The sequence below is a fragment of the Aptenodytes forsteri genome, unplaced genomic scaffold (assembly GCF_000699145.1).
Source record: "Aptenodytes forsteri isolate BGI_AS27 unplaced genomic scaffold, ASM69914v1 Scaffold53, whole genome shotgun sequence".
In the NCBI taxonomy this organism is placed as follows: Eukaryota; Metazoa; Chordata; class Aves; order Sphenisciformes; family Spheniscidae; genus Aptenodytes; species Aptenodytes forsteri.
This window is the reverse complement of record NW_008795909.1, coordinates 6087378-6112453: the sequence shown is the minus strand read 5'-3', so window position 1 is coordinate 6112453 and position 25076 is coordinate 6087378. Positions and strand designations below refer to the sequence as shown.

At 45.3% G+C, this 25076-nt stretch overlaps 1 protein-coding gene across 1 annotated transcript in view; it reads left to right on the top strand.

Annotated features, from left to right (window-relative positions):
• SYNPR (synaptoporin) overlaps window positions 1-25067 on the top strand; it is a 46920-nt gene extending 21853 nt beyond the window's left edge. Inside the window, exons 3-5 of the mRNA XM_009284390.1 lie at window positions 12759-12957; window positions 22131-22322; window positions 23075-25067. Coding sequence (XP_009282665.1) covers window positions 12759-12957; window positions 22131-22322; window positions 23075-23341 — 658 coding nt within the window. The 3' untranslated portion in view covers window positions 23342-25067. The remainder of the gene's footprint in view (window positions 1-12758; window positions 12958-22130; window positions 22323-23074) is intronic.
• The last annotated feature ends 9 nt before the right edge of the window (window positions 25068-25076 follow it).

Below are 25076 nucleotides of genomic sequence, written 5' to 3'. Positions count from 1 at the left end.
GGTTAAACTCTGCATGACCCATTCCAGCTTAATGAAGGGAGAAATCTCCACCCTGGAACTCCTTAGATCAAAACTTGGTGCCTTTTGAAAAGCTGTGCTTTTGCACAAACGGGAGTCGCAGGGACGGTCAGGTGAATTTCAGCAGTGAAGAGCACAAGCTGCATGGTCGCAGTGGTCCCTTCTGGCTCTGCAATCAGTCGGTCCATGAAAGCTGCATCAGTTTAGAGTCTTTTCTTGCCAAACCGTGACCATCTCATCTAGCACTGCAGATCTGGGGTTAACATCTGAACTGACAAGGAAAGGCGTTCAATAATACATCAGTGAAGCTGGAGATTTTCATCAATACCCTGTTTATATAAATTGGCTCTTTAGGATGGGCACTAAGGGCTCAGTCATGGCCTTGATTATCTTCTTCCACAACAGTTTCAAACCCTGATCTCAGTAGTGCTTTTTATACCAAATTTGGCCTTTTGTTGAATAGATTTGCCTAACAAGGACTTCTAGGTTTTAACTACTGTTAGTGGAAACTGAAAATTATGCGAGTGAGGAGCCTAATGTTGCATCCTGCTGAGCAAAATTCAGGAAATAAATCCTTCAGGATACAGATATCTCTAATTGTGACACCTTCACAAAAGTCTCTTCATATTTAATGTGACCTAATGATGCAAAGCAGACTGAAGCATTAAGATGTATTTTTAACTAGGAAATACAGATGTTATTTTTTTTCTTAGTTGTGATTCATACATTCTGGTAATTTATAGGGCTGTCCAGAAAATTTCAGTTCCATTTTTTCAAAATCTTTTTTTTTCCAATTGAAACCCAGTAAAAAGATTTTATTGCTTAGTGACACAAACACAAGAACTTTCTGAGCTATTTAAAGTATGGCCCCAGCACATGGCTTCCCTGGCGGTGAAGGCATCAGAGACCTCGGTCAAGTCACCGTACTGAAGCAAGTCCATAAGCAACCTGAATGTGGAGCTTGCATAGCCAAGCTGAGCACTCTAATCAATGAGCTATTGGCTTAGTTAGAGCTGTTGCTCTTACGTTATCCTGGGTCAGGGAAAAGGTGATCTAGGTCTGCAGAATAAATATATTTCTTTTCAGCTTTGAATGAACATAGTTTTTAATAGGAAAGAATATTTCGCATTTTTGTAACCAGCGCTAGTTATTATTAGAGAGGATAGTAGAGTGGGAGAAAATGTCTGTGCTTTTGTAGTTGGACAGCCGTGGTCTGCAGTAATGGCTGTCCGTGAGCACCATGTATAATTTAATTCCTGTTGTCAGGGAGTTTGATGAAATCATTGCTGGTCTGATTAAAACAGATAAAAATAAGGATGACTTTGTGGCTTTTCTAGGTTTGAGTGCCTCTTCCTGACCCCAATTACAGTCTTCAAAACCCACTTTGTAGCGATCTTCAAGATTGGCAACTTGGCCAAAGAATGGTTATTACTACCAGTTTGCACTTTTGTTTGAACTGTGGATAAATGCAAGTATCCTTTTCCCAGCAGCGAGGGACTGGGAGATGCTTCCAGTCACTTGACGCTTTGTTCCTGCATGAGATCTATAGAAAACCACCAGAAATCTGATACAGTCACATCTTCACCTTCTCTTTGAGGCTGACCCTGTGCACGTGGTCCTTAGCACAACCGATGCACTGTGTCATATGAAGGAAGAGATCGTCCACCGCACCCACAGTTTGCTGGGTGATCTGAATAGCTTGGCTTCTGTGCCAAACTATTTTGTACACGGCCAAGAAGCCACAGCCCAAGGGTGGCTACATAAGCGGCAAAGTCTTTGCTCATTCATGCCACTGGTGTGTTGGGCTGTGCCCAATGATACACTGCTTGAGTAGGTCAGAGAAGGAGGCTGGCCAATATTTGTAAAACTGTGAAGTCCCTGGTCCATTGCACAACCAGGGAGAGGCTGATTGCTCCGGCCAGTAGGCTTGTCATGGGGCAGCAGCTCTGCAGACAAGATGACTACTCCAGATGTTGAAGTCTTCTCAGTTGCTGCCATCCTCAGTGTTCTCCAGCTTCCACTTTGTAGTTTTTAATCCCTTAAAACTTGAAGCAAACACGTCCTTGAGTGCTGAACTGGGGCCATAGAAGAGGCTTGTCTTGCTTTGCAACTCTTCAGACTGGTCAGCTGTTGTCTTCTGTTATGAACGTCCATGCACACACTTGCAGGAACACAGAGCTCGTGGACACACAGCTGGCTGGGAAGTAAATGGGGAAGGAAAGTGGTAGCAACTTTCTGGAGATGGTGTCTGCTGCAGAGAAGGGAGAATGCTGCTTCTTAAATCTTTGTTAAATTGTAGAAGCTTTTCTTTTGGCACTCAAAACAATTGGATTCTTGTTGAGTTTGGATGGTATTGATCCAGACTGGCTTATTTTGCTTCATAGAGGCTATATTTTATGCTTAACGCCGTTTTGGTGCCAGAAAAATTCTTCATTAATACTTTAGCTAGAATTTGTTCTTAAAGGGGAAGTCACTTTTGGATTTGTTAATATATGCAGCTTTTTCACAATTGGAATTTTTAATATATATTCATGAATAGTCTCTGTGGTACTGTGCAGTGGTGGTGTTTTATCTGTGCCTGCCACAAAGGCTTTTTCTAAAAGTCGGGCTTTTTACAGCTTCCCTTGCAAATGTCTTTTTGCACGTTTTCATGCTGCCAGTACAGAAGCAACCAAAGCAGAAACCCTTCAGCTTTGCTTTGTTTGGCATTCGATCCCATACTTCAGACGGCGTGTGGTGACCCAGCTAGGGGACAATCAAACACACGTCCTTCCCCTTTTCCCTGCTCCCAAATGTGCATTTGCTGTGCAGCAGCCCTGAAGGCTTTCCCCAGGACCGTAGGGCACTGGATATGTGGGATGTCTTTGGTCTCCTCTCACACCTGGCTTCTACATGAATTTATTTGCCAAGGGTTTAATGCAATATTTCTTCTTATTCAATAGACTCTGGAGGGGGTGGGCATCCAACCCCATCCAGCATAGCCCCACTCAGTGAGGTACCTCTCACTGTCCTGTCTGGATTCCCAGAAGCGACACTTCACGGGTTATTCAGCGTGAAGGTGCCGGCAGTTTGTCCCTCAGCAGACCCGCAGGTCTGTCTCAGCTCCTGCCCTGTGTGCTGCTCAGCCTGCGATTGAGCCCACGATTTTCTCAGGGCTCCCTGAGAAAAGGATTTGGCATGTGCTTCGAATGAAAATATTTTGACTGGGAGTTTTATTGGAGCTGTGCTGTGAAACTCTACAGAGAACTTAATTTGGTTGATTTAAGTACCTTAGGACAATATACTTGGGAAAATTATAGTTAAAATACAAAGTTAACGTTAAAATACAATACAAAGGAATAAACGTTGCTGCATCTTCTGTAATTGCTTTTGCATTTATCTCAGCTGGTCTTGGAGGTGAAATTGCTGCTTTCAGGGTTTATAGACCTAGATTAAACTGTATGTGAACCCTGCTTCTCACAGGGCAAAGGATTTATGCTTTCAGGTGGTTCTGGCTGAACACCAGGTGATGCCCAAGAATTTGGATTGATTTTACATGGAGTTCATAGCCCATTTGATTGTGGAAGGCAAGGTGAATTGGAGGTGGTGCAAATGCTATGAAGCGATGCGAGCGGCAGCAGAGCGTGTTGAGGTGCAGGAAGGGAGCGCTCAGCAGTCCCACATCGCTCCACACAAATGCACTGCCCAGGGATTTGATACACCCACTCCCCAGAAACAGTCTTATTAGATTCAATGACTGTTTTTTAGGCCTTTGCTTTATGCTTTCTATTGCTTATGGTATATCTCTAGATGTTTAGATCTTTGTAGATTTTTCTCCAAATGGATTCTTTTGTTCTGCTCTGACAGAGGCTTGTTAGTTTGGAAGCTGATTCCTGTATCTGTCCAGAGGAGAGGGCAGCAGGAGGGACATCAGAGCTATGGGTTCAGTCAGGATCTCATGGTGGGACCAGGTAACGTTGGATGGTTGTGTATGTGGCAATGCAAATACATGCCTGTGGCATTTCCAGGCCTCCTAATTTGTGTTGTTCCATGGACACGATGACTTTTTTAAGATAATCAAGGGCTACCTTCCTTCAGAGATAGTAGCTAAGCTTCCCAGTGACTAGGAAGCAGTTCACCCCAAGAAAACAGCTCAGTGAAAGGAAATCAGAGAGCAATGCCACCAGTGTGTACCACAAAGAATGGTAAGTGCCCAATCTGAGAGGTATTTGGGTTTGTAAAGACCAGTAGAGCCTGTCTTTGAGTGCTATGCTCTGCTTGCACAGCAAGGAAGAGTGTGTGTTTCTGAGAAGAGCTGTGAAAATATCTCGGGAGATAAATCTGGGTCTGGATGTAGGCTTGGAAGTGGGGTTGGGATCACCCACTCAGCTTTCTGAGTGCTCCCGGCGGCGCGTGTTCTATAATGAGCCGTTTTATTTCCTTTTTGGTGCTACGGTGGAGTACTAGGGTTTGCATTACTGTTACGTGCACAGTCTGGGGAGGTTCATTGCTACGGCTGGCACACGTCTGGGACATTTCTTCCTCCGTTTGGGTTTGTAAAGACCAGTAGAGCCTGTCTTTGAGTGCTATGCTCTGCTTGCACAGCAAGGAAGAGTGTGTGTTTCTGAGAAGAGCTGTGATCGGGAGTCGGGAGATAAATCTGGGTCTGGATGTAGGCTTGGAAGGGGGGTTGGGAGTCAGCTTTCTGAGGGCTCCCGGCGGCGCGTGTTCTATAATGAGCCGTTTTATTTCCTTTTTGGTCTACGGTGGAAGTACTAGGGTTTGCATTACTGTTACGTGCACAGTCTGGGGAGGTTCATTGCTACGGCTGGCACACGTCTGGGACATTTCTTCCTCCGGGAATGTGATGAAGCTGTTGTGCAGGCTGTTTTCCAAGAGTTTTGTGAACACAATCACTGGGAACGGGTCCTGCAAGAGGGATCCCAAGCTGCAGGCGTGGCACCGGTGCCTTCTCCCCGCCACCGCTGGGGTTGTCCCTATTCCAATGCCTTTAGACCCCATCCTCAGAAGGGTTTTGTAGCTTCCTTTCCTGGAGACCTGAGCACCTCAGAGCGTCTCTGACTTGCTATGGAGAAGAGATGTGAGGTGGAGAGGGATGGAGCAGAGGACGTGTGTGTTGCAATGCTCTGGGTAGGCATCACGGCGTGCCTGCTCCGAGCTGCCGGCGCTGGAGGAATTACCACCTCTCCCAGCGCAGCGCATGCAACGTGGTGTGTTGAGACAGCAACTGTGGCTGACAGCTTGTCCTGTTAAAAACAGCACTGTAGGAAAATAGTACTGGCCAAATGTTTGCACAACAGCTATGTGCGAGTAAGGGCTGGGAACCTGACAAGTTAAGAAATTGAAAATATGGGGCAGGGGGGGAATATTTTCCATTATTTTGACTGGACATAAACCAGAGGAGACTAGAGGTTGCCACAGCTTTTCCTGGTCAGCTTCCCAGCAGCGTCTTCTGGGGTTTTTTGGTGATGCTGGTCTGGACATGCATTTGGATGGGTATAAGCCACTGAAGGCAGCTGTGACAAAGGGGAGATCTTTAGGATGTTCAAATGTCCAGGACAGGAGTTAGGAATAAATGTTTGCAAGATGAAGTATGTATCTGTGTGAAACTAGCGGTAGTGTTGAATAATTCTAGAGAGATATGGGCTTTGGGATATTTTTTTGAAGAAATTGAGAGGTTTCATTGAGAGGACAGAAGTTCAAAGTGAAATACTTTCAAATACTCTTTGATCAGCAAACTGTATTCTTTCTCCCTCTAGAAAGCAAAGAAACAAAAGACCAAGCTTGGATTGCTGAGTCAGCTGGAGAATTTTATTTTTGTTTCCTATCTATCTCCAGAGAAAAATTTTCGTAGGAATAGTTATGTGGTAGAAACTAATGTGCTGCTGCTCTGGAAGGGGAGGAGACCAAGGAGAGGAGGGTACTGAAGGCACCTTTGGATGTTGGGGAGTCTGGAAGGAGTGTTGCTTTCTGGGGGCTGGTGGAGTGAGGTATGGAAAATTGCTGGGACAGTTACGAAATACCAATAAGCACCTCACAGTTTCGAATGGCTGTGGCATATGCAGGCAGCGCTGGGATGTGCATCATGGCAGATGGGCAGTGGGAAAGGTGGGGGACGAAAATGCTGGAGTAAATGGTAATTCTTCATCTTGGGAAAAGAGCTGTCAGAGAGCAGGCTTGGAGTGAGAAACAGTCTTGTTGCTGTTAGCAAAGGGGTGGAAAACTCTGGTTTTGCCAGAACATCACAGGTGCAAAAGGGTCAGGGAGCAGTCGCCTCCGTGATACCTGCTGTCCCGCTGCTGGGCTAAGCCCATCGCATCCCCACACTGTTCAGGGCTCTATTAACATTTCAGCTATTGGACTTCGAAGGGCTGGAGAGAACTCCAGCATTAACGACTTCAAGCAGATGAAAAGTGGCATTAACAGGCTGGCTGACTCAAAAAGAGACTGACTTCAACAGCTTGGGGATGCCTGGGTGCAAAGATTCAGATCCTACGGGAATTACTGGATAATGGTTATAATTAGCAAAAAATACGGACTGAGGGCAACTGCTTAGCAGTGGCTCCCTCTGCAAGAGTTCATGGTGTGTATGAGAGCTCGTAGCGTGGCTTCATTGCTGCAGGGTTCCCCCCCTCGGGAGTCTGTTCTCGGAGAGCAGACCTGGGGGGAGGAGGAGAAAGCTGCAGAGTTCAGCTCCATCCACCCTCCCGAAGGCTGGAAGGAAGCCTGTTCCTTGCTGTGTGGGCAGCCTTTCAGATAGCCAGGATTTAGCACGGAGCGTGCGGGGATGCCCAGTGCCAGGGGAAATGCTCTTTGCAGAGAGGAGCACTGTGTGCGTTGCTTCCTCCTTGAGAACAGGCTGTGAAGAGCGTGGAAGAGTCAATGGACCTCGATTTCACTAAAGAAAAGACCTTTCCTTCTCAGGCAGATTTCTACTTTCACCTGAGTGTTAAAGGTAACTTTTAAAGTAGTTTTCTTCATGCAGGTAATATCTCTAGGGAAGTCTTATGGGAATGATCAGCTCTGCTGTGAAGGGAAAGGCTCCCATTTATTAGTGTTCATCCACTAAACCTACAAAAAATCTGTATTTGGCACCTCGAGAAGGGGCATTTGCCCAGGGACTGGCTGGCTGGAGGTGCCAGTGTGAAAGCACATCAGCATAGTCCTCTGAAACGAGGGAGCCGCAGTGTTTCCAGGGCTAATGAAAAGAAATGCCTTTACTTCGTGTCCCAGAGAAAGGAAGACGAACCCCCTGTCACGTTCTTGTGCCTCGCCAGAGCAGTTTGACTTGGTGAGGGGCCCTGTGCATTTCAGCATTTCACTACTATATTTTGAAATTTCATTTTTCCCTCGTTTTGGAGATTATCAGCCAAGCTAAACATTTCACAACCGATTCCTCCATGAACGCTACCTGCAGTAACTAATTTCCAGAGGTGTATTTCTCTCATTGCTTTGCAGACAGTAAATGCAATTGACAGTTTGACCAGAAGAAACAAGCGAGGGGGAAATAAAGCCCAATGAAAGGGTAATGGATCTTTGGATTCTTGCAAGCACGTGCGTGGGTGTTGCAGATTTTGCTCAAGCATGTCATAGACAGGTTGGGGGGCGGGAGGGGGTGTGGATTACAAGATGCTATTTTCAGAAAATAGGACAACCTTCCAAAACAGATAGCTTTTTTGCCTGTTTTTCCCCACGTCCTAGTAAAGGACTGGAGAAACACTAACCCCCATTGAGAATTTTTGGAGGCAGAACTTTATCTGTTGTTTATTAATCCAGGTACTGATCCCAGGAGAGGAAATTCGTGCCGGTTCATCAATAATACTTGAGCGCGTACTTGCCATTAATTGCACGTTCTGTTGGTTTCAAGTCGAAGCCCTGTGTGCATTGCTAAAGGGGGAGGTTTTGTGAGTCAGGCAAGATTAGATCACTTGGTGCATACTCTCCTGCTTGGGCCTTTCTGTGTCTGCTGGTAGAGTGGGACATGGGACAAGACGGGACTTTGGGGCTGTTGGCTCTGACCATTTTTGTGCTCAAGGATCATCAGGTCAACTGGGCTGCTTGAAAAAAAGAGGGGCTATACTTGAAAGCGAATTGTGACTTGAATATTGTACTAGGGAAGTTCAGGAAGGGAAGGCAACTTCGCATTTACATGGAGAGAGCAAAGCTTCTGCTCCCCCACGCACACGTAACAGCTGTGGCTTTGTTCTTCGTGTCTGGCTCCATGTATTGTTTTCAGAGCAGGGGTAATTAGTGTCTGAAAATGTAACTGCTCTTCGCTATTGTGGAACAATGTAAAAATCCTTTTTTTCACTGTAAAACATTCCTGCCCTCTTTTGATCTTGTCAAGCTAGACAATACAGCTGTCTTGTCATCGTATTTCCCACGGCAACAGAAAGTTTGCCAAATGGTAGAAGAAACCTCAGAAGCCCTTAATTACTGTGACTTCATCAGTGAAACTTGACTGCCTTTGGTGGACTTGCTTCAGCTTCAAGTGAATTTGAGGGAATTCAGACCTGGATGGCTTGGCAATGGTGGCTGTTGTTAGCAAACAGACCCAGCAGGCGAAGGGGATGGCGTCAGTAGCGATGAGCAGTGAGGCTGACCTTAGCGCTGCTCTGCTGAGTGGAGAGTGCTGAGTCGTCAGCTTTATTTCTGAATTAATAACAATACTTAGCACAATACAAGGCAAAAAGCACTATCCAGCTCATTTTTGGAGGAACTTAGGGGGGAAAGGTTTTTCATTACTTTTTTCCCTAATTAGGTAAATTTATTACTGAAGTGTTCCTTATTTGCATTGTCCATTGATCAGTGAAAATCACTTCTGCTAATGCAGCCCAACAGTATTGCTCAGATGTTAACAAAGCACAAAGGGTCACTCTCAGGGCTCCTGATCTTGTTTAGGAAATGGAGAGGCAAAGGTGAAATGCAGGAGTGATGCTGGAGATAGAAAAGCAGCAGAAGGGACACACCGGCCAAGGATGACTTGAAGAAAAAGGTGGGGTGTAAAGAATGAGAGATAAGAGAAGATGAAAGAAGAATAAGTCAGAGGAAGTAAGAGGCAGAACAGGTAGAATCACATCAAAAGTGGGAGGCAGAGGTAGAGGCAATTAATTTTTTGTGAGTCATCACCAAGCCATCCTGCCCCCAGAAAGGCTGACTCAGCAACATTGGTGGAAAAATCAGAGCTTTCTCTCTGAGATGCCATTCCAGATCAAAGAGGTTTCGATTAGTAACACTGGATTTTCTGTCACTGATCCTCCCTTGCTTTAAAGAAACTTTTCAAATGCATCTTGTGAAGTTGGCATCCACCCTAACCACCCCAGGGCTTCGCTCACTCACCGCTCTTCCCTGCCACTGTCTCCTCTTCCCAGGTCTGAGTCATGGTCTGTTTTGGGACCCTTTGCACAACTGAGATCTCGGTTGTTTGGGCAGAGGTGAGGTGGCCACAAGAGGCACCAATTACTGCACATCCTCTTAGAAGCTAGGGAAATCTAAAAGAAAAGCAAGTGAATAAAAATAACTTGATGGAAGAAGACTTCTGTGATCTGGTATCACGACACATGCTTGGCCACAGAAGCACTGCTGGGAAGATAGAAGTGAGATGTTAATATGATATATGAACATTTTTTTTCTGGCTTATCATGATTCAGAACTAAGGTGCAGTCAGGAAAACAAGGAATAGAAAAGGAAAGTGGTCTCAGTTACTTTACCATGTTTCAGAAAGGCTGGTGGGTTGTCAGTGATGAGACTGGATGGGGCTGTGGTGCCTGAGGCCCGTCGGAGGTGCAGGGGTTGGGCAGCAACTCCTGGTCTAAATCTTGATAGAAACATTCCTTAAGTTATTTCATCTTTGGTACGCACAGGAGTTTGAATTGCTACTTGCAACACCATGCGTTGCCCGGTGTGCTATTTCAGGACTCCAGGGGAGAAAAGAAACAACCACCCTAAAGACGTGTTTTACACGATAAAATGCATGCGGAATTGCCTTGTTGTTCTTTTTTTTTTTCCCCAAAGCAATCAGATTGTATTTAATGTAGCTCAGCTTAGTTCCATAGTGCTTGTGAAAGCAATGTGAGGGCCAGAGCAAGTCTCTAAAGCCTATTTGCAGTGTGAGGTAGTAACATAAAACCGTGGAGCTCTCACCATCGCAGCAAAGCCTGGCTTTCCCGTGAGGGGCTGGAGCCTTCTCGCTGTGCTCAGCTGGAAAAGCAGATACCGCACCCCGCAGCGGGGCCCTTAAAAAGCAGCTGCGGTACCTGAGTGTGGTCATTCAAACACAGTAAACGTGGTTAATTATTTAAGAACCAGAAAATGCTACTTAAGTATTTGGTGGTTTTGGGGGGGGGGACGACACAACAAAAACCAAACAAATAATAAAAAAAAAAAGCCCAACCTTGAACACCTTTGTGTTGAGTTGCAAAGTCTGGGCTGATCAGGGGACCCCGGGTCTGCCAGTGGATGGGAGCACAGGGTGGTCCCCAGCTCTGGCTCTGCACACCGTCACGGCTGTCCTCCCTGCCCTGGGCTGCAGCCCCATGGGCCGGGTGGAAGGTGACACCTGGCTTGAACCCAGCCTGAAGCCCTGAAGATAGGACCTGAGGAGGACCGTGGGCACAGTCTCTGGCTGCACAGCATTGCGTTCCCCTGGGGAAGGAGAGATGGGGTCAAGTTTCTTCCTGATCCAAAACTCCACAGAGGCTGCCACTGTTTTCAAGGGGTTTTGAACTGGGTTCCCAGTTTCGTTGTGTCAATGCAGCGCCCAAGCAGCTGTGCTCAAGGAAAGCAGAGAAAGCTTTCTTTTCTGGCCATGCAAATCATGCATTTCAAATCTTTCCATAATCCTAGTGGTGGATAAAACAAAGCCGCTTTCTCTCCAGGCTGCAGAATTGGCTTGACAGGCACTAGGAAATCTTCCTTCCCCGTTTCCCCCCCAATCCCTTAGGAAAGAACAATAAGCCCTGACAAAAAGTGTGTGTGCACTGATGCCAGGAAGCTTTGAAACCAAGTCAGGAAACTGTCTGATCATGAGCATTACAGTCTCTCTCATGTTCAGTTTTCATCAGACTTTGCTGTGTTCGCGTAGGGGAGGCGAGTCAGACACTGCTCATCTCCGCAACCTAGGCAGACACATTTCTTGTTTTCATCCCACCACTACTATAGCGACAGAAACTCAGGGAAGAAAATGCCTGAGGCAAATAACCGGCGTTATGCATCAACCGCTGATGAAAAGGTTCTGCCTACGTGTTCGGGTACATTTAGTTTGGACCAGGAAAAGCAAAAAGTCATGCAATCCTCCAATGTCCATTAATCCATCTTCGGTGATTTCTACTGCAGGTACTTTGTTTTCCTCTGGGGACCTAACTTTTTATTTAGTCATATATTCATGGCTGCTGCTGCTGCTGTTGGCTCGCTGTTGCACACATTAATTGCCCTTGAGCAGAGGAATGTCTCCCAGAAGGCCTCATCCTTTCTCTGCAGCAGATCATAACTTCTTTAATTGCTGCTGTTAACTTGCTGCTGGCTTCGTCCCCTCCGCTCTCCCTGTGCAGAGCAGAACAGCGTGATCCCTCACCAGGCCCCATGTGCCCACTGATGCTAATCTGGGCCATGCAACAGGACCAGCCAAAGTACCCCCTCCAAGGATCCCCTTTCTCTTTCTGAATCGGAAATTAAAATTATTAGAGCGAAGAAGGGTCTGGCAGGAGCTGCCAGACAGAACCACAAATCTATTAGCTCAGTCACTGATTGCAAACAGTGCATGAGTACGAGGTTAGGGCTTTGATTGCTTAAACCAGGGCATGTGGACTGTTTCTTTGACCCAAGTTGTGTATTTCTGCTGCAGCTTGGTTTTAAAAGCTTTTAACGTAGAGGCACTATATGGCTCACAGCCCCATGGGCTAACAGCCACAGGTAGCTGTGCACTAAGCTATTTTACATAAGGAAGTTGTGAGCTTCCAAACACAGGTATCCCATGACCTTAATATAGAAGATAAGACTTGTTTTTTGCCGCCTTGATTGTAAGAATGCGAGAATCAAATTGTTTCTCATATTATCCTTTTTCTTGTTGCCATATGGCAAAGCCCCGGGGGGGGGAGGGGTTGTACCAAACTATTAGAACATCAACTTTTCTCTGAGATTGATTAAAAGATGTGTTCAGGTCCTCAGTCTCACCTAGACGCTCACATGGAAGTAACCTCACTTGTATGAGCAGCTCTGAAGAGCACAGCCCACACCACTACTTATAGGGCCAGTTATTCAAGCAGGGGATCAACGTGCATCAGGAATGAGATAGGGAGACAGAGCAAATGTATTTCTACCTTTATTCAGGTAACAGTTTCCTTTTTCTATACTTCACCTGCTGCTCTTTGGGATGTTTTCCAGGTTGCATCAAGTGAATTTCGATGCTCCCACTTGTGAATTTTTTGTTTTCACGTGGCAGCCCCGGGGGGGGGGGGGGTTGTACCAAACTATTAGAACATCAACTTTTCTCTGAGATTGATTAAAAGATGTGTTCGGGTCCTCAGTCTCACCTAGACGCTCACATGGAAGTAACCTCACTTGTATGAGCAGCTCTGAAGAGCACAGCCCACACCACTACTTATAGGGCCAGTTATTCAAGCAGGGGATCGACGTGCATCAGGAATGAGATAGGGAGACAGAGCAAATGTATTTCTACCTTTATTCAGGTAACAGTTTCCTTTTTCTATACTTCACCTGCTGCTCTTTGGGATGTTTTCCAGGTTGCATCAAGTGAATTTCGATGCTCCCACTTGTGAAGGCAAGCACAGAGAAAAGCTCTCCTTGATAGGTGACTTCTCCTCTTCGGCGGAGTTCTTCGTCACCATTGCAGTCTTCGCCTTCCTCTACTCTCTGGCTGCCACCGTGGTTTATATCTTCTTCCAGAACAAGTACCGTGAAAACAACAGAGGGCCTCTAATTGTAAGTGTGCATTTGCAGCATTTTCAGGCGTAGGTCTTAACCTCTTGCTTTTTTGGTGGTTGAGGCTGTGGCGTGGTCTGGGAGATCCAAGTGGCCCAATGCCCAAAGTATCTCTGCATTCATCTGTTTCTATGTCTTAATGGTGATTTAAACTTTTAACGTCAAGGGTAACAGAGACTGCATGCGGGTGGAGTGTAGTCCCAATCTTGTATGTACTTGTGGGATTCCCCGCTTCTCTCCCACTGCCTGCAGCGATGATGTTCACACAAATAATGAACATGGAGCTGGGTGGTTGCAGGATTGGGGCCTGACCCATATGTTTGTGACAGCAGAGCTTCATCGGGGAGGGGAAAAAAGGGAAGAGGAGATCTTAGACGTCATCCTAGCAGGCAAATGAAACCATGCCCCTGACCAAAGCCTAGCCAGGGAGATAGATTGCTTATTGCTAATGACTGCTGGGTTCAGCCAAATGATTTTGCTTTGGAGAATTATGTGGCTGGTTTTCCAGTATTACCCTGAGTACTCCCAGCACATTTGTGTCTCCACTGGTTTATGAGGCTCCTCACTTTCCAGTTATCATTCTATGTACCCATCAAGCTGTGGCTGTTCGTGCCTTTATTTTTCTTTTTACTGATTCCTGAAGGCTTGTGATAAAAAGCAAGTGCTGCTGTGCATTCGTTTTCTTATAAATCAAGACTGTGAAGCCAGTGAGAGCTATTTTGTTCTAGGTGTCCATTACCTGTTAGTGCATCATGCCCTGGGATACACCCCTTGGCCTTGCTAGGCAGCTGTGTGCTGATCCTCCACTGCGCTGAAGCTGGGTCAGGTCTCTGCATCTGCGGGCTGTAGGGTTGCCTCACACTCTCCCTGCCATGGGCAACCCTCTCCTCCATGACTGCAAGGATAAGGTTACACTAAGGTAGAGGAAATACTTCTCTCAAGTCTTGGTGTGAAGAGCAATTCAAAGGGAAGGCGGCGGGAGTTTGTGAGGACCGATGTAAGGAAAGAGTTAGTTCTGGCTTTAAGAAAAAGCTAAAGTTTATGATTCACAGAAACCAGACATTTGGCTGAAACTTGTGCCTTAAATGACTGAAAGCCACCAATAAAGAGCATCAGAAAAATATAATAGAAAGGAAAATAAATCACTAGCGCAGAAAGGCTGTACCTGTTAAAGGAAATAACTACAGTAACGGTAAGCAAAAGATTAAATTGTAGGAAGGTAATCTTAGCATCATGGGGTTTTGAGGGAAAGATTTTCCTGCTGCAAGGAGATGGGAGTTGCTTTATTTAAGTTTGCATAATTCAAAACTGATGAATTGATGCAGAAGGAAAAATTCTCATTCCACATCAAAGGAAATGAATCCTCTTCATTTCAGGGTTGTTGGGAGGTTTCCTCTCTCTTTAGAACATGGTGAGTAAAGGAGGGGAAATCTTCACAGAGGAGAGGTAGAACAGGCAGGATAAAGAGGTCCCTAGAGAAACAGTAAATAAATAAAGTGCCTTGCTTCTGCTTGATTCAGTTGATATCAAGTAATACCTCATTTCAAACTGTCTCATCAAAGGATTAGTTGCAGAGATCTGCCATTTTAATTTTCTTGTGGAAAATAATTCTTTCTTCTGACCAACCACATTATCCTGTGTAGCAATAGAAAAAGGAAATAGAAAAAATAATACTACTATGTCAGATTGTGATGTGGCCGTTTGCCATTGTCCGGGACTTTCCTGATACAGCTGCTGCAAGTCGTGTTTGTCACAGGATGCACGGTGCAATCCGCTGCAGCATTAATGTGGCATTGATTTAATTTGTTCTGTGTAATGGATTGTAATTGAATCTACAGGTTAAATTTAACGGGTGTCTGTTACCAAAGCTGCTGTTTGCAATTTCCCAGTCTTTAAACCAAGCCTAAACGACCTTATTTGCTCAGAATATAAAGATGCTTCTGAGTGTGTCCTACAGCAAAAGCAGCTCCTGCCAGTGAGTGGTGTTGGGAAGTGGCTTAGGGTTATGCTCAGCTTACACCTGCTCCAGCCACATGCTCCAGCATCTCCTCTGCACTGCCAGCTCCGTTGTGTTGGGTATTTTTAGAAAAAAGACCCTTTTTCACGTGGAGAACGTCCCTGCTGGTATCTGCCCAGTGCAATGATTGCAACATTACAGCCTGATTGGGACAGGCTGTGAGTCCTACTGTGCAGTGGAGATGTAGGGAAAATGCAGAGCCCCAGGCAGAGAACAAGCAAGCAGCTGTAGCCGGGAGGAATTCAAGGGTCAAGGGAAACTCAGAGTGAAAACCAGCTTCCCACAGCTGCAGGGCTCACCTAGGGGATGTGACAGGGAGGCGATGCATCCTCCAGCTCCAGGCAGATGCTACACTGAGCTGACGTACCCAGCAAGATCACAAGTATATCAAATCAGATGTGTGACTCTGTCTCATCCCTGAGATTGTTCCTCCCAAAGAAAAGTGCTGCAGAAATCTGGGGTGCTTTGTGCACGCCTGAGTCCAGCCAGCAGTCACTCAGCACGTGTCGGTACAGGTGGTAGGGCAGTCCTCGCTCCTTCCTCGTCACCGTGTGTCAGGCACCGTTTCCAGACAACCATTTTTTTGCCTCTTAGTGAACAGTTAGAAGATGATAGTTTCATCTGTCCTTGCTTCTGCTGCAGTGCCTGATCACAATCTCATATTTAAAACCATTCCCATTTTAAGCCTTGTACTTCCTCTTGGCTTGATATTTGCTCAGTCTGGGATGACATCTGCCTTTAAGCAGCACCCTCTCAGAGCTGGCTGCTTTTCCTCCTGACAAATTTTCAGGATTTGAAAAAGGAGTATGACAGGAGAAATGGAGAGAGGAAAAAAAACCTTTCACTTGAAATTTTAAACTCTCTTTCAAAAAACCCTTGCACAGGCAGTCAGAGGCACCATCAATGCATTACCAACTTACACTGGCCTGACTGGATGCAGAATATATGATTATAAAGAATTTAATGACCACTAAGTCACGAGAAACTCGTAGAGAAAATTTCAGTCACAAATTTTTCAAGTTTACCTTCTTTATACAAACATAGGGAAACCCAACTGCATGTGCTGAGATCTCAGCAAAGCATCACTTTAACTGCGGAAAAATATTTTAACGTTCAGTGTGAAGTGAGACATCATGGCAAGGAAATATTCCCAGTAGAAGAAGCCGTTAACTCCTTCCACGGCTGTTTGGATGGCACTAGCATGTTTTATTCACTGTGCAGTGAGCCAAGTCTGTTGCTAACGTTGCCCGTCAGGTTTTGGGGATAAAAATCTTCCTTTTGGTTGCACAGGGCCTTGGTTGTGTTACTCGTCTGCGATGGAGGTGGGAGTCACCCTTTCCCACGGGGCTGTCAGCAGTGAGTCCTTGCCACATGCGCCCTCCGCTTGCCTCAATGGCTCCATGGAGAAATCATTCAGGGGGGTTCATACTAGATAGACAAACGTAAGAGAAGACCTTGGATTCCCAGTTCCTAAAGGAACAAGGAGCAGTTTACCTGGGCTTAAATACCCAATAGGTATGTGCAGTGTGTTTCTGAGCTCTGCAAACTGCAGCTGTGATTTTAATTTCGTTGCAAACTCCTGCCCGATGCACGTGTGCAGCGAGGAGCTGGGGGCTCGCCTCGGTGGTTACAACAAGTGCAAGCCAGTTTCTCAAATGACTGATTAGTGCTCAAGAGCCAGAAACATTTTAAAGAAATTAATTGGAGATGGTGAGTTAGATTTTAATGAATGTGATGTACAAAATCTCACCACTTTTCAGTCTATCTGCGTCTCTAAGCCTAACCTAAGCTGATTTCCACTTGTGTAACACCATGTGCCCTAGGGAGGCATTGCTGGTCTGCAGTGAGAGCAGAGATGAGCTGCGCCCTGGGACCACCAGCCCAAGCACCTCTGTCTTGATGCCCTGTTTCAGATCTGTATGTTTGCAGCTGCTTGCAAGCAGAGAGTAACTGACCCAACAGTTAGTCCTGTGCTGACGTTTTAGGGGATCGGGGGTAGATGCTTCCATCTGTCTCTGGAGTAGGAAAATAAAGGAAAGAATAGTCACGGTCAATGTGTAGCAGTACCCATCACTCAGACTTCTTATTTTTTCCATAGTTTCTCTACCCTAGATGTACTCCATTTAAAACCCACACCCTGACAACTCTGTCTCTGTGTGCCTTCAGGTTTGTCTTTGGGAAGTTATAGATTGGCCATGAAAAACCGCATGCATTCGTGTATAAATGTAGGTCACTTAATTAGTATTCCAATCAATTAATATAAAAGTATAAAATTATTTAGCCAAGAAAAGTGACTGACATAGCCCTAAAAAGAGATACTTCATTTTTATAGTGATTACTTGATAATCTCATTCTTACAGTGCATAAAGATGCTTACATGTAAGAAGATGAGATCTTTCCTTTGCATCTGGAGTCCTGTGAATAATCACATTAAGCAGAAAGGCATTTGGTTCTTTACATATGTTGCGGACCAAGTGAGTTAAGTACACTCCTAGTCTGCTCTTTGGAGATGTCTTTGATTAAACATGTTTTATTTCCTCCCCTTTGTCCTGCTTTCTAGAAAATAGATAGGAAAAGAATAAAGAGCCATCTGCAAAAACAAAGACTGAATCTTTTGCAGTTAAAAAATGAAATTATGAATAGCCTGAATAATTCTTTGCATTTCAAAGAGCTGTTTCAGCCCGCTTTTGTCATCTCCTGTTTGAAACACAAGCCACAGTGACCTTGCTGTACACGCTGGTGCCTCCCAAAGGGTTCCGCACGTCCCTGCCAGAAGCAAGCTCACAAGGCCACACACCGTTGCGAGAAGCGTGTAATTCTTTCAAAGCTTCATTCTGGAGAAAATCTGGGGTGGGACCTTGTTCAAACAAAAAAAAGAGCTAAAATGCCACTGTAGGAAGGTGTTTGCTGCCTGCAGCAACCTGCTGTTGGCCACTTTCCCGGGCTATGGCTTTCGCTGGGTTGGTTCTTGAATTTTTAGGTCAGTTGTGGCTGTGAAAGCAAATCCTCTGAGCAGTTTGCCCCTGCTGGGGTAAAGAAATCTCCCTCTGCTCCTGCATGGCTGTGCATGAAACCTGTTGGCAGTGCCACTGGGCTAGACAGGCTCTGGCTGGGAGGGTTTGTGGGCTTCGGCATTTGAGGAGTTGTTCCCTTGTATGCTGTAAATGTACGAGAAAGTTTTGTCAAATGAAAAGGTTTTGTAGCATGAGCGTTAGCGGTTGGAAACGCTTGCGGAGAGGCACTGAAAGCCCTGCGTGGAAGCCAGTTACAGGGCCAGCAGCTGCCGTTCAGCGAGGGAGGAGGGAGCGGGAGCGCAGCAGGGATGCCAGGCGCCCTCCAGCCGGGCCAGAGCTGAGGTTTTGCATGTTTTCAAGCATAACAGCCCAGGGCTGTCATGCCAAACTTGGACCACGTTGGCCGGGAAGGAGAGCAGGGCATGGAGAGCGCCCGGGGACACGTGTGTTACAGCACTCCAGGGGTTGCTGAAGCCGCAGACCAGCTCAGAGCAGGCGAAACGCTTCCCCTTTCCAAGCAAACAAGCAGCTTCTGCAGATGCTTTTGGCTGGGTGAGATTGCACTGGACACCGGGGGATTTGAAACTGCTCGGGAGACTTAAGCGACTAGCCCCTCCAAAGATGGGCATTTTGCAAAAGCCAGTAGCTTGACAGCAAGAAGAAATGTTTCAGTTACCATGAAAAGAAAAGGCGCATTCACAGTTCTATTCTAAAACATATAATATATAAAATTGTTCCAAGTAGGCATTTTTGGCAAACTCAGTAATAGCAAGTTTCAACTTGAAAAAGGCAGCAAGAATTTTTTTTTTTTGTTACACGTACTTCAGGCTCTTAAAAACTCCCTCCTTGGATATTTGGCATATTTTAAATCTTGTTTTCTGCTTTCTGCTACACGTTCCTATTTTGCCTTCTTCCCAAAGGCACCTGTAGGCAGGCCAAAGTATCTCAGCTGAGATCTGAGAAAGAAACTTTGCAATTAGGAGTATAGCGTAACCGTACAACAATACACATTGAAGAGATCTGTAGACACTGTTTCAAGAGAGCAACTACGAAAATTACTTTGTTCCAGAGGAAGAAAAAAATCACCCATGCTATGGGGATATTAGACATTCAAATGCAAGATTTGTTTTAGTATGCAGACACTCTGGCTTTAATTACCAAGGAGAAATTCCCCAGATAGACATTAAGCCACAGAACAGTTTCGCTTGAAATTCACTTTTATTTTCAGCATGTCATTATCTTGTAACTCTGTTCCACCCAGAGCTGTGAAAATGTTCAGCCAGAAATCCAAACCCACTTGAAAACAAGAGAGGTTCAAGTTCCAGCCAAAGCTGAAGGTTAGCAAAGATTCAAAATAAATAGGAAGACGCAAGTTTGCTCTAGTTGTATATTTTGCTCCTTGCACAGTGCAGAGGAGATGGAACAAATCCGCCAAGAGCCCGAGTCCGGCCATGTAGCCTTGGTGAGAGCACCCGCTGAAAAAAACCTCGTGTTTCATTAGCCTTTCTGTCCTGTCTTCTTGACAAGCTGTTGGCCTTGTAACGTGTTTCTGGGAGCAGTCGTGTCCTCTGGCTGGTGGAGGGGTTTGGGTGGGTTCTCCGAGTCCTGCTGTGCAACCTTTCCCTTTTGGCTCGGCGTGTTTCTTGCACCCAGCCAGACTTTACAGTTTTGGGGAGTTCCTGTATAAAGGGGCCGATCCCAGTCCCCCGGGAGCGGGGACATTTTCCCCAAGGCTCTGATCTGCTCTCAAATAGGGGAACTAAATGCAGAGAGGGCAGGACCAGGCAGGGTTGGGCTTGTATGGACACCCTGGTGCAGCGGGGCAGAGGAAGTCAGCAGAAGGCTGGAGGATGGTGTGAGAGGGAGAAGACAAGACCTGAGAAATAACGTGAAATACTTAATCCCTTTAGGACCAGCCCCTCAACTGCACAGTGCTATTGGATGTTCCTAGCAGTACTTTATAGCCCAAGACCTGAGCTACCAACAATTAGAACAAGGGACTCTTGCAGATTGCAGTCATTTGTGCCACAAGTTGTGCAAATGCTTCACCAACATGGGATCAGGATCTGCAAGCTCGACAGCAGGTCTGAGCCCCTGCTGCTGCCACCTGCCTGAAGAACTTTGTTCACTCTCATAACTTCCCTTTTTTAGCAAGTTTAAGCTCCTATATTGCATTAGTTTTGGTCAATTTGTCTCTGTTTGCTTCAAATTTCTACCTGCTGTTATGCATTTATTTTATTGTTACTGCCAATGCACTGATTGCAGAGCTTGATTTAGCTTACAAAGTCTAATAGTGTGGTGGCATTGAGAGAGAATTGCTTGTCATTTAAAAATGTATTCCCCAAAACTCTGGTGTGTCCGTCTGTTGTGTCAATCAGAACCTATACGGGGGCTTGGCATCCAGGTAGATAACATGTCAAGCCTCATAGCAAATAACGACCATATTCCATCATAATCCATAGCTCAGTGAATATCTAGTGTTTCTACCAGCTGGAATTTTTAGGAAATGTTTGCAATTGAACTGTTGCCTCTAGGAGTGCGTTTCTCATTCAGTTACTGCTAGGACATATAAGATACAATAATTTCTTTTGCTGGAAATCTCCCTGAGAAGAAAAATTACTCTGGGCTATATGCCTCTGCCTACCCGGAGTCTCTTTGGGTGTTAAGATAGTCGTCAGCTCCTGGGCTTCACGCTCTTCAAGAGAGCCCATTTGGCCAGCGTGAAGGGAGGTCAGAGGAACTCAAAGCTCGGCAGCAGACAGGCCTGCAGAAAACAAATTGTGGCACTGTTAAAAGAGAAGGACGTATCCTTTGGGAAAGCATCCAAGCACAGTTAATTTAATCCCATCTGCATGAGTGGAGAAATCCTTTGTTCATGGCTCGCTTGTGCGGCTGGTTTATTGACTGGTGCGTTTTCCATCGTGGAAGAAGATGCGTCCTCTGTCCCTGCGGTGCTGCAGAGAGCTCCTTCCCCAAATGTCAGGTGCACTTGTAGAAGGGGAGAATGATGTTTCCCAGGGATCACTTACTTCTTTGGATAGCAACCCGAAACGCTGTGTTCTTAATGAACATTTTCTCTTCCTTCCATGTACACCTTTACTTTGTAAGGGGGAAGGGGAAGCAGCTCCCATGGGAGGTGGGATATCAAGACGCAGCGATGCAGTTAGTGGTATGTTAGACTTTGGCACCTCTACCATCTGTTGTGGGCTGACAGATGGGATGAAATATGACAGCAGAAAGGCTCTTCTGTTTTAGCAAGACATAAGAAAGCTTGAAAAATCACACCTCCTCCCTCCTTTCCCCCCAAACCCACACAACAACAGTGTCACTTGGCCACTTGTTCTGGCTAAGACAAGGAGAAGTTTATGCCTGTGCATGCTCCTGAGAGTCTTTCGAGGGAAAAGTGAGCAGAGTGGTTCAGAGCAGAGCTGCTCAGAGGCGCTGGATCCTGGAGGGACCGCCACCCCTTCTCCCCTCTTTTCACGTGGATGGGAATTAGGAGCAAATGCTTTACCAGGACAGAGAGGAGCTGAGGAGTCTCTGTGCTTGGCAAGTCTTGCTGTTTATTTGTTCACTCGTGATAATTAGCGGCTGCACGGCTTGTGCAGAGCAGGGACATTTGGCCTTACCTGTAGCTGGTGAGAAAACTCCTCATCTGGTAGCTGAGGATTAGCCAGTTTCAGGTTCTCCCTGAGATGCTGCTGCAGATGGAAACGCTTCCTATTGGAAACCCATCCTGGCTGTCTGTAGGAGCACCCGGGGCGAGAGCCCTCAGGAGAGCCCACCTCCTTACCAGACATCTATATTTTTTTAGTTGTTCCCAATTCATCAGCCAGGTGCCATGAATGGCCAGATTTCCAGGGCAGCTCAGCATCCTGGGTACCAGCCACACGCTTGTGGGAATCTGGCCTCGGGGTCAGAGATGCAAATGGCAGCCGAAGGGCTCTGTCCCATTAGGCACGTCAAGCACTTCCAAAAATTAGCTCTGTAGGTGATGACAGTAATCACAACCTTCCACGAAACAACAAAGTCTTGGTTTTTTCTCTCCTCTGATGCAAGCTTCCAGTTTTCTGGTGATTTTTAATATTTTTTCTTCCCAATGGACACACCAGTATAATGCTTCTAACTAATTTGTCTTTTAGGATTTCATTGTGACAGTGGTCTTCTCATTCTTGTGGCTAGTGAGCTCATCTGCTTGGGCTAAAGGACTGTCAGATGTGAAGATTGCGACCGACCCAGACGAAGTGCTATTACTGATGTCTGCCTGCAAACAGCAGTCCAACAAATGCTTACCTGTTCGCAGCCCTGTTATGTCAAGCCTCAACACTTCGGTTGTAAGTGACTTTGATTACAACTTTTCACCCTTACCTTGCAAATGTATTTTCATCTTTTTTACCCGTGTATTGACCTAAATTGGCTGGTGTAAACCAGTTAGCTGAAATGATTTAGTTGGAAGTACAATCTTGCTGCGGGGAAAGGCAGAGTGTGACTCGCATCAGATCTCTGCCGTGGAGCAGCAGCTGAGCGTGCAGGGTTGGGACGGGGAGAAAGCAAAGTGTCTGTCCAAGTTGGCCTGTCTGCTTTTAACTTGCTTGCTGCAACGCTTTTGAAAAGGGGTCTGTGCGCTCCTTTAGGAAGAAAAGGTTTTGTGCCTTGCAGATTCCTTTAAAAATCCTCAAAAAAACAACACAAAATTGGTTTTCAGAATGTTTAAAAAACAAAAAAAAAATAACTTCAGGTTAGCGGAGCAAGTAATTTCTCTCTTTATAAATATTTTCTTTCAATCTTATCTTTCTGCAGTTTCTTTAAACTAGATTATGTTTTCAAACAAAAAAAATTACTTTGGCCTAAAAACTCAACCTTTTTTTTGGAAACAAAAAGGAAAACAGACACCTGGTGAGCTACAGCTAAGGGAGGTGAATTTGGGAATTTGCTCCAAAGCTGAGAAAATTTTCCAGCAGGTTTTGGGAGAAGGATGGACTGGGAGCAGCTTTGACTTCTCCCAGAACCGTGCGGGGTCCGTAACATTAGGCTGGGCTGTGAGACCACGGCTGCCGGGTGACGAGCTCCTCTTCTCCCCACCCAGGTCTTTGGCTTCTTGAACTTTATCCTCTGGGCAGGCAACATTTGGTTTGTGTTTAAGGAGACAGGCTGGCATTCCTCGGGCCAGCGGCACCCTCCGGACGCCATGGAGAAGCAGTCCAGCAGCTACAACCAAGGTGGCTACAACCAAGACAGCTACGGGCCGGCGGGTGGCTACAACCAGCCGGGCTCCTACGGCCAGGTGGATGAATACGGCCAGTCCCAGAGCTACGGCCAGAGCGGGCCAACCTCCTTCGCTAATCAAATTTAAGGTTCGTGCAACACAAGCTCATGCATCCCTCACATGTAGAGAGTTTAACAGGTCTCAAGGTTCAGTGGCACCAGGTTTTTAAGGGTTTTACATAAATTAATACTACAACACGGTGTTTAATGTCGATTGAAGATCTAAGCCTGCCTCCTGAGACAGATGGGAGGTGGCCGGTGGGCTGGAATTGGCCTTTTTTTCCCTGACTAGCCAGATACAGGAGACATGCTCATCACAGGTGGTGACCTGGAGTCAGTGTTGTAGTATGTACTGTAGAAATAACTTTATGGTAGTTTTGTATGTGTTAAGATGGTAGAAGCATTTTGTAGCCTCAAGTCTGTAGTATTTAATATGCATAATATAATTGAATTTCCTTCCGCATTTTGGTGAAAAACGAAAAGTGGTTTACTATTATTTCTACAGATTATTCTGTATATCCATGCATGTAACATTGCACCTAAATTTTCAAAACTGCCTGTTTGTGACTCTTCAGAGCATTTGTTTGGTTATACGCTTTTGTTTCATAAGATTTTACTATTATTTCAGTTAACTGAGTCATCCGTAATTTAGTGCATGGATAAGCAGTTTCATACTACCAAATGTCTGGACTGTGTAAATGGAACTTCTCAACTTCTGCCACTACATTTTGTTAAATGTATGTTTAAAAGAAGTATGCATCTTTTCTATATTTTGCAGAGTTGAAGATATGGCTTACCCAAGTTCTGAATGCTTTGTAACTAAAATGTTTTTCCTCGAAATGGCAATCAGTAGTATATATGGTACCTGACCAATGTTTATTCCATTTAACTCAGCTAAGTATTCATTCTATAAATCACTATTTCTATGGATGTTTTGTGAATCTTTTAACGTGAGCTGTGGAAAATGAGGACCAAGTAACTGTGTTATATGTTTACAAAGGTATTTATTTAACTAAGATAACAGAGGTGCAGATATCAGTATACAAAACCATTTCAAAATGCCCTGTTGCTTAATACAGCAAAACATGAAAACTGCATGTATTGTTGTGACCTTACAAAGCATAAATATTCCTTTATACCCTCTGATAATAAGAAAACCTTTCCACCTGGGCTGTTTCAAGATTGTTAGATATCCCTCTGTTCTGCCGCTGCTCTGAGCGCTAGCTTGGTGCTACCAGAGAATGTAACTGGATTGACCAAATAACCCAGGCTCAGAGGAGCTCATCCTAAAATAGCCAGAGCCAGACCTGAGCCCGTTCGGATCTCTCCCTGGGAAATTCAGCCCTTCCTCACTACAGCACATGGGACGCATTGACACAAACGAAAGCCGGAAGCACAATATCCTAATCAAAACTGATCATCTGCATTTCTAAATCAAAGTGTATCAGTATATAATCTTATTGTATGAGCTGTAATGTTGAAAGCATCTTAGCTTAAAACAGCTTAGTCTCTTCTATGATTGTTGTAACCGATTTATGGCTACTCGGTGGATGAATCTATATTGTGATATCTATTTGACCCTAATAAAGTTATTGCATACAATGCTTGTTTTCAGAGTATGTTAATACTAAAATGTCACTGCAAAATAACTGAGAAGAAAACTATTAAAGATAAATAACTATTCCTGTGCTTGACATTATTGGTCATATTCTTACTGTTTTCCAACACTTTTATGAGGATTATTTTAATGTACAGTGGAGTATGACACTTCCACAGACACTTGTCATTAAAGATCAGTATCACAAGTTTAAAAAAAAAAAAAA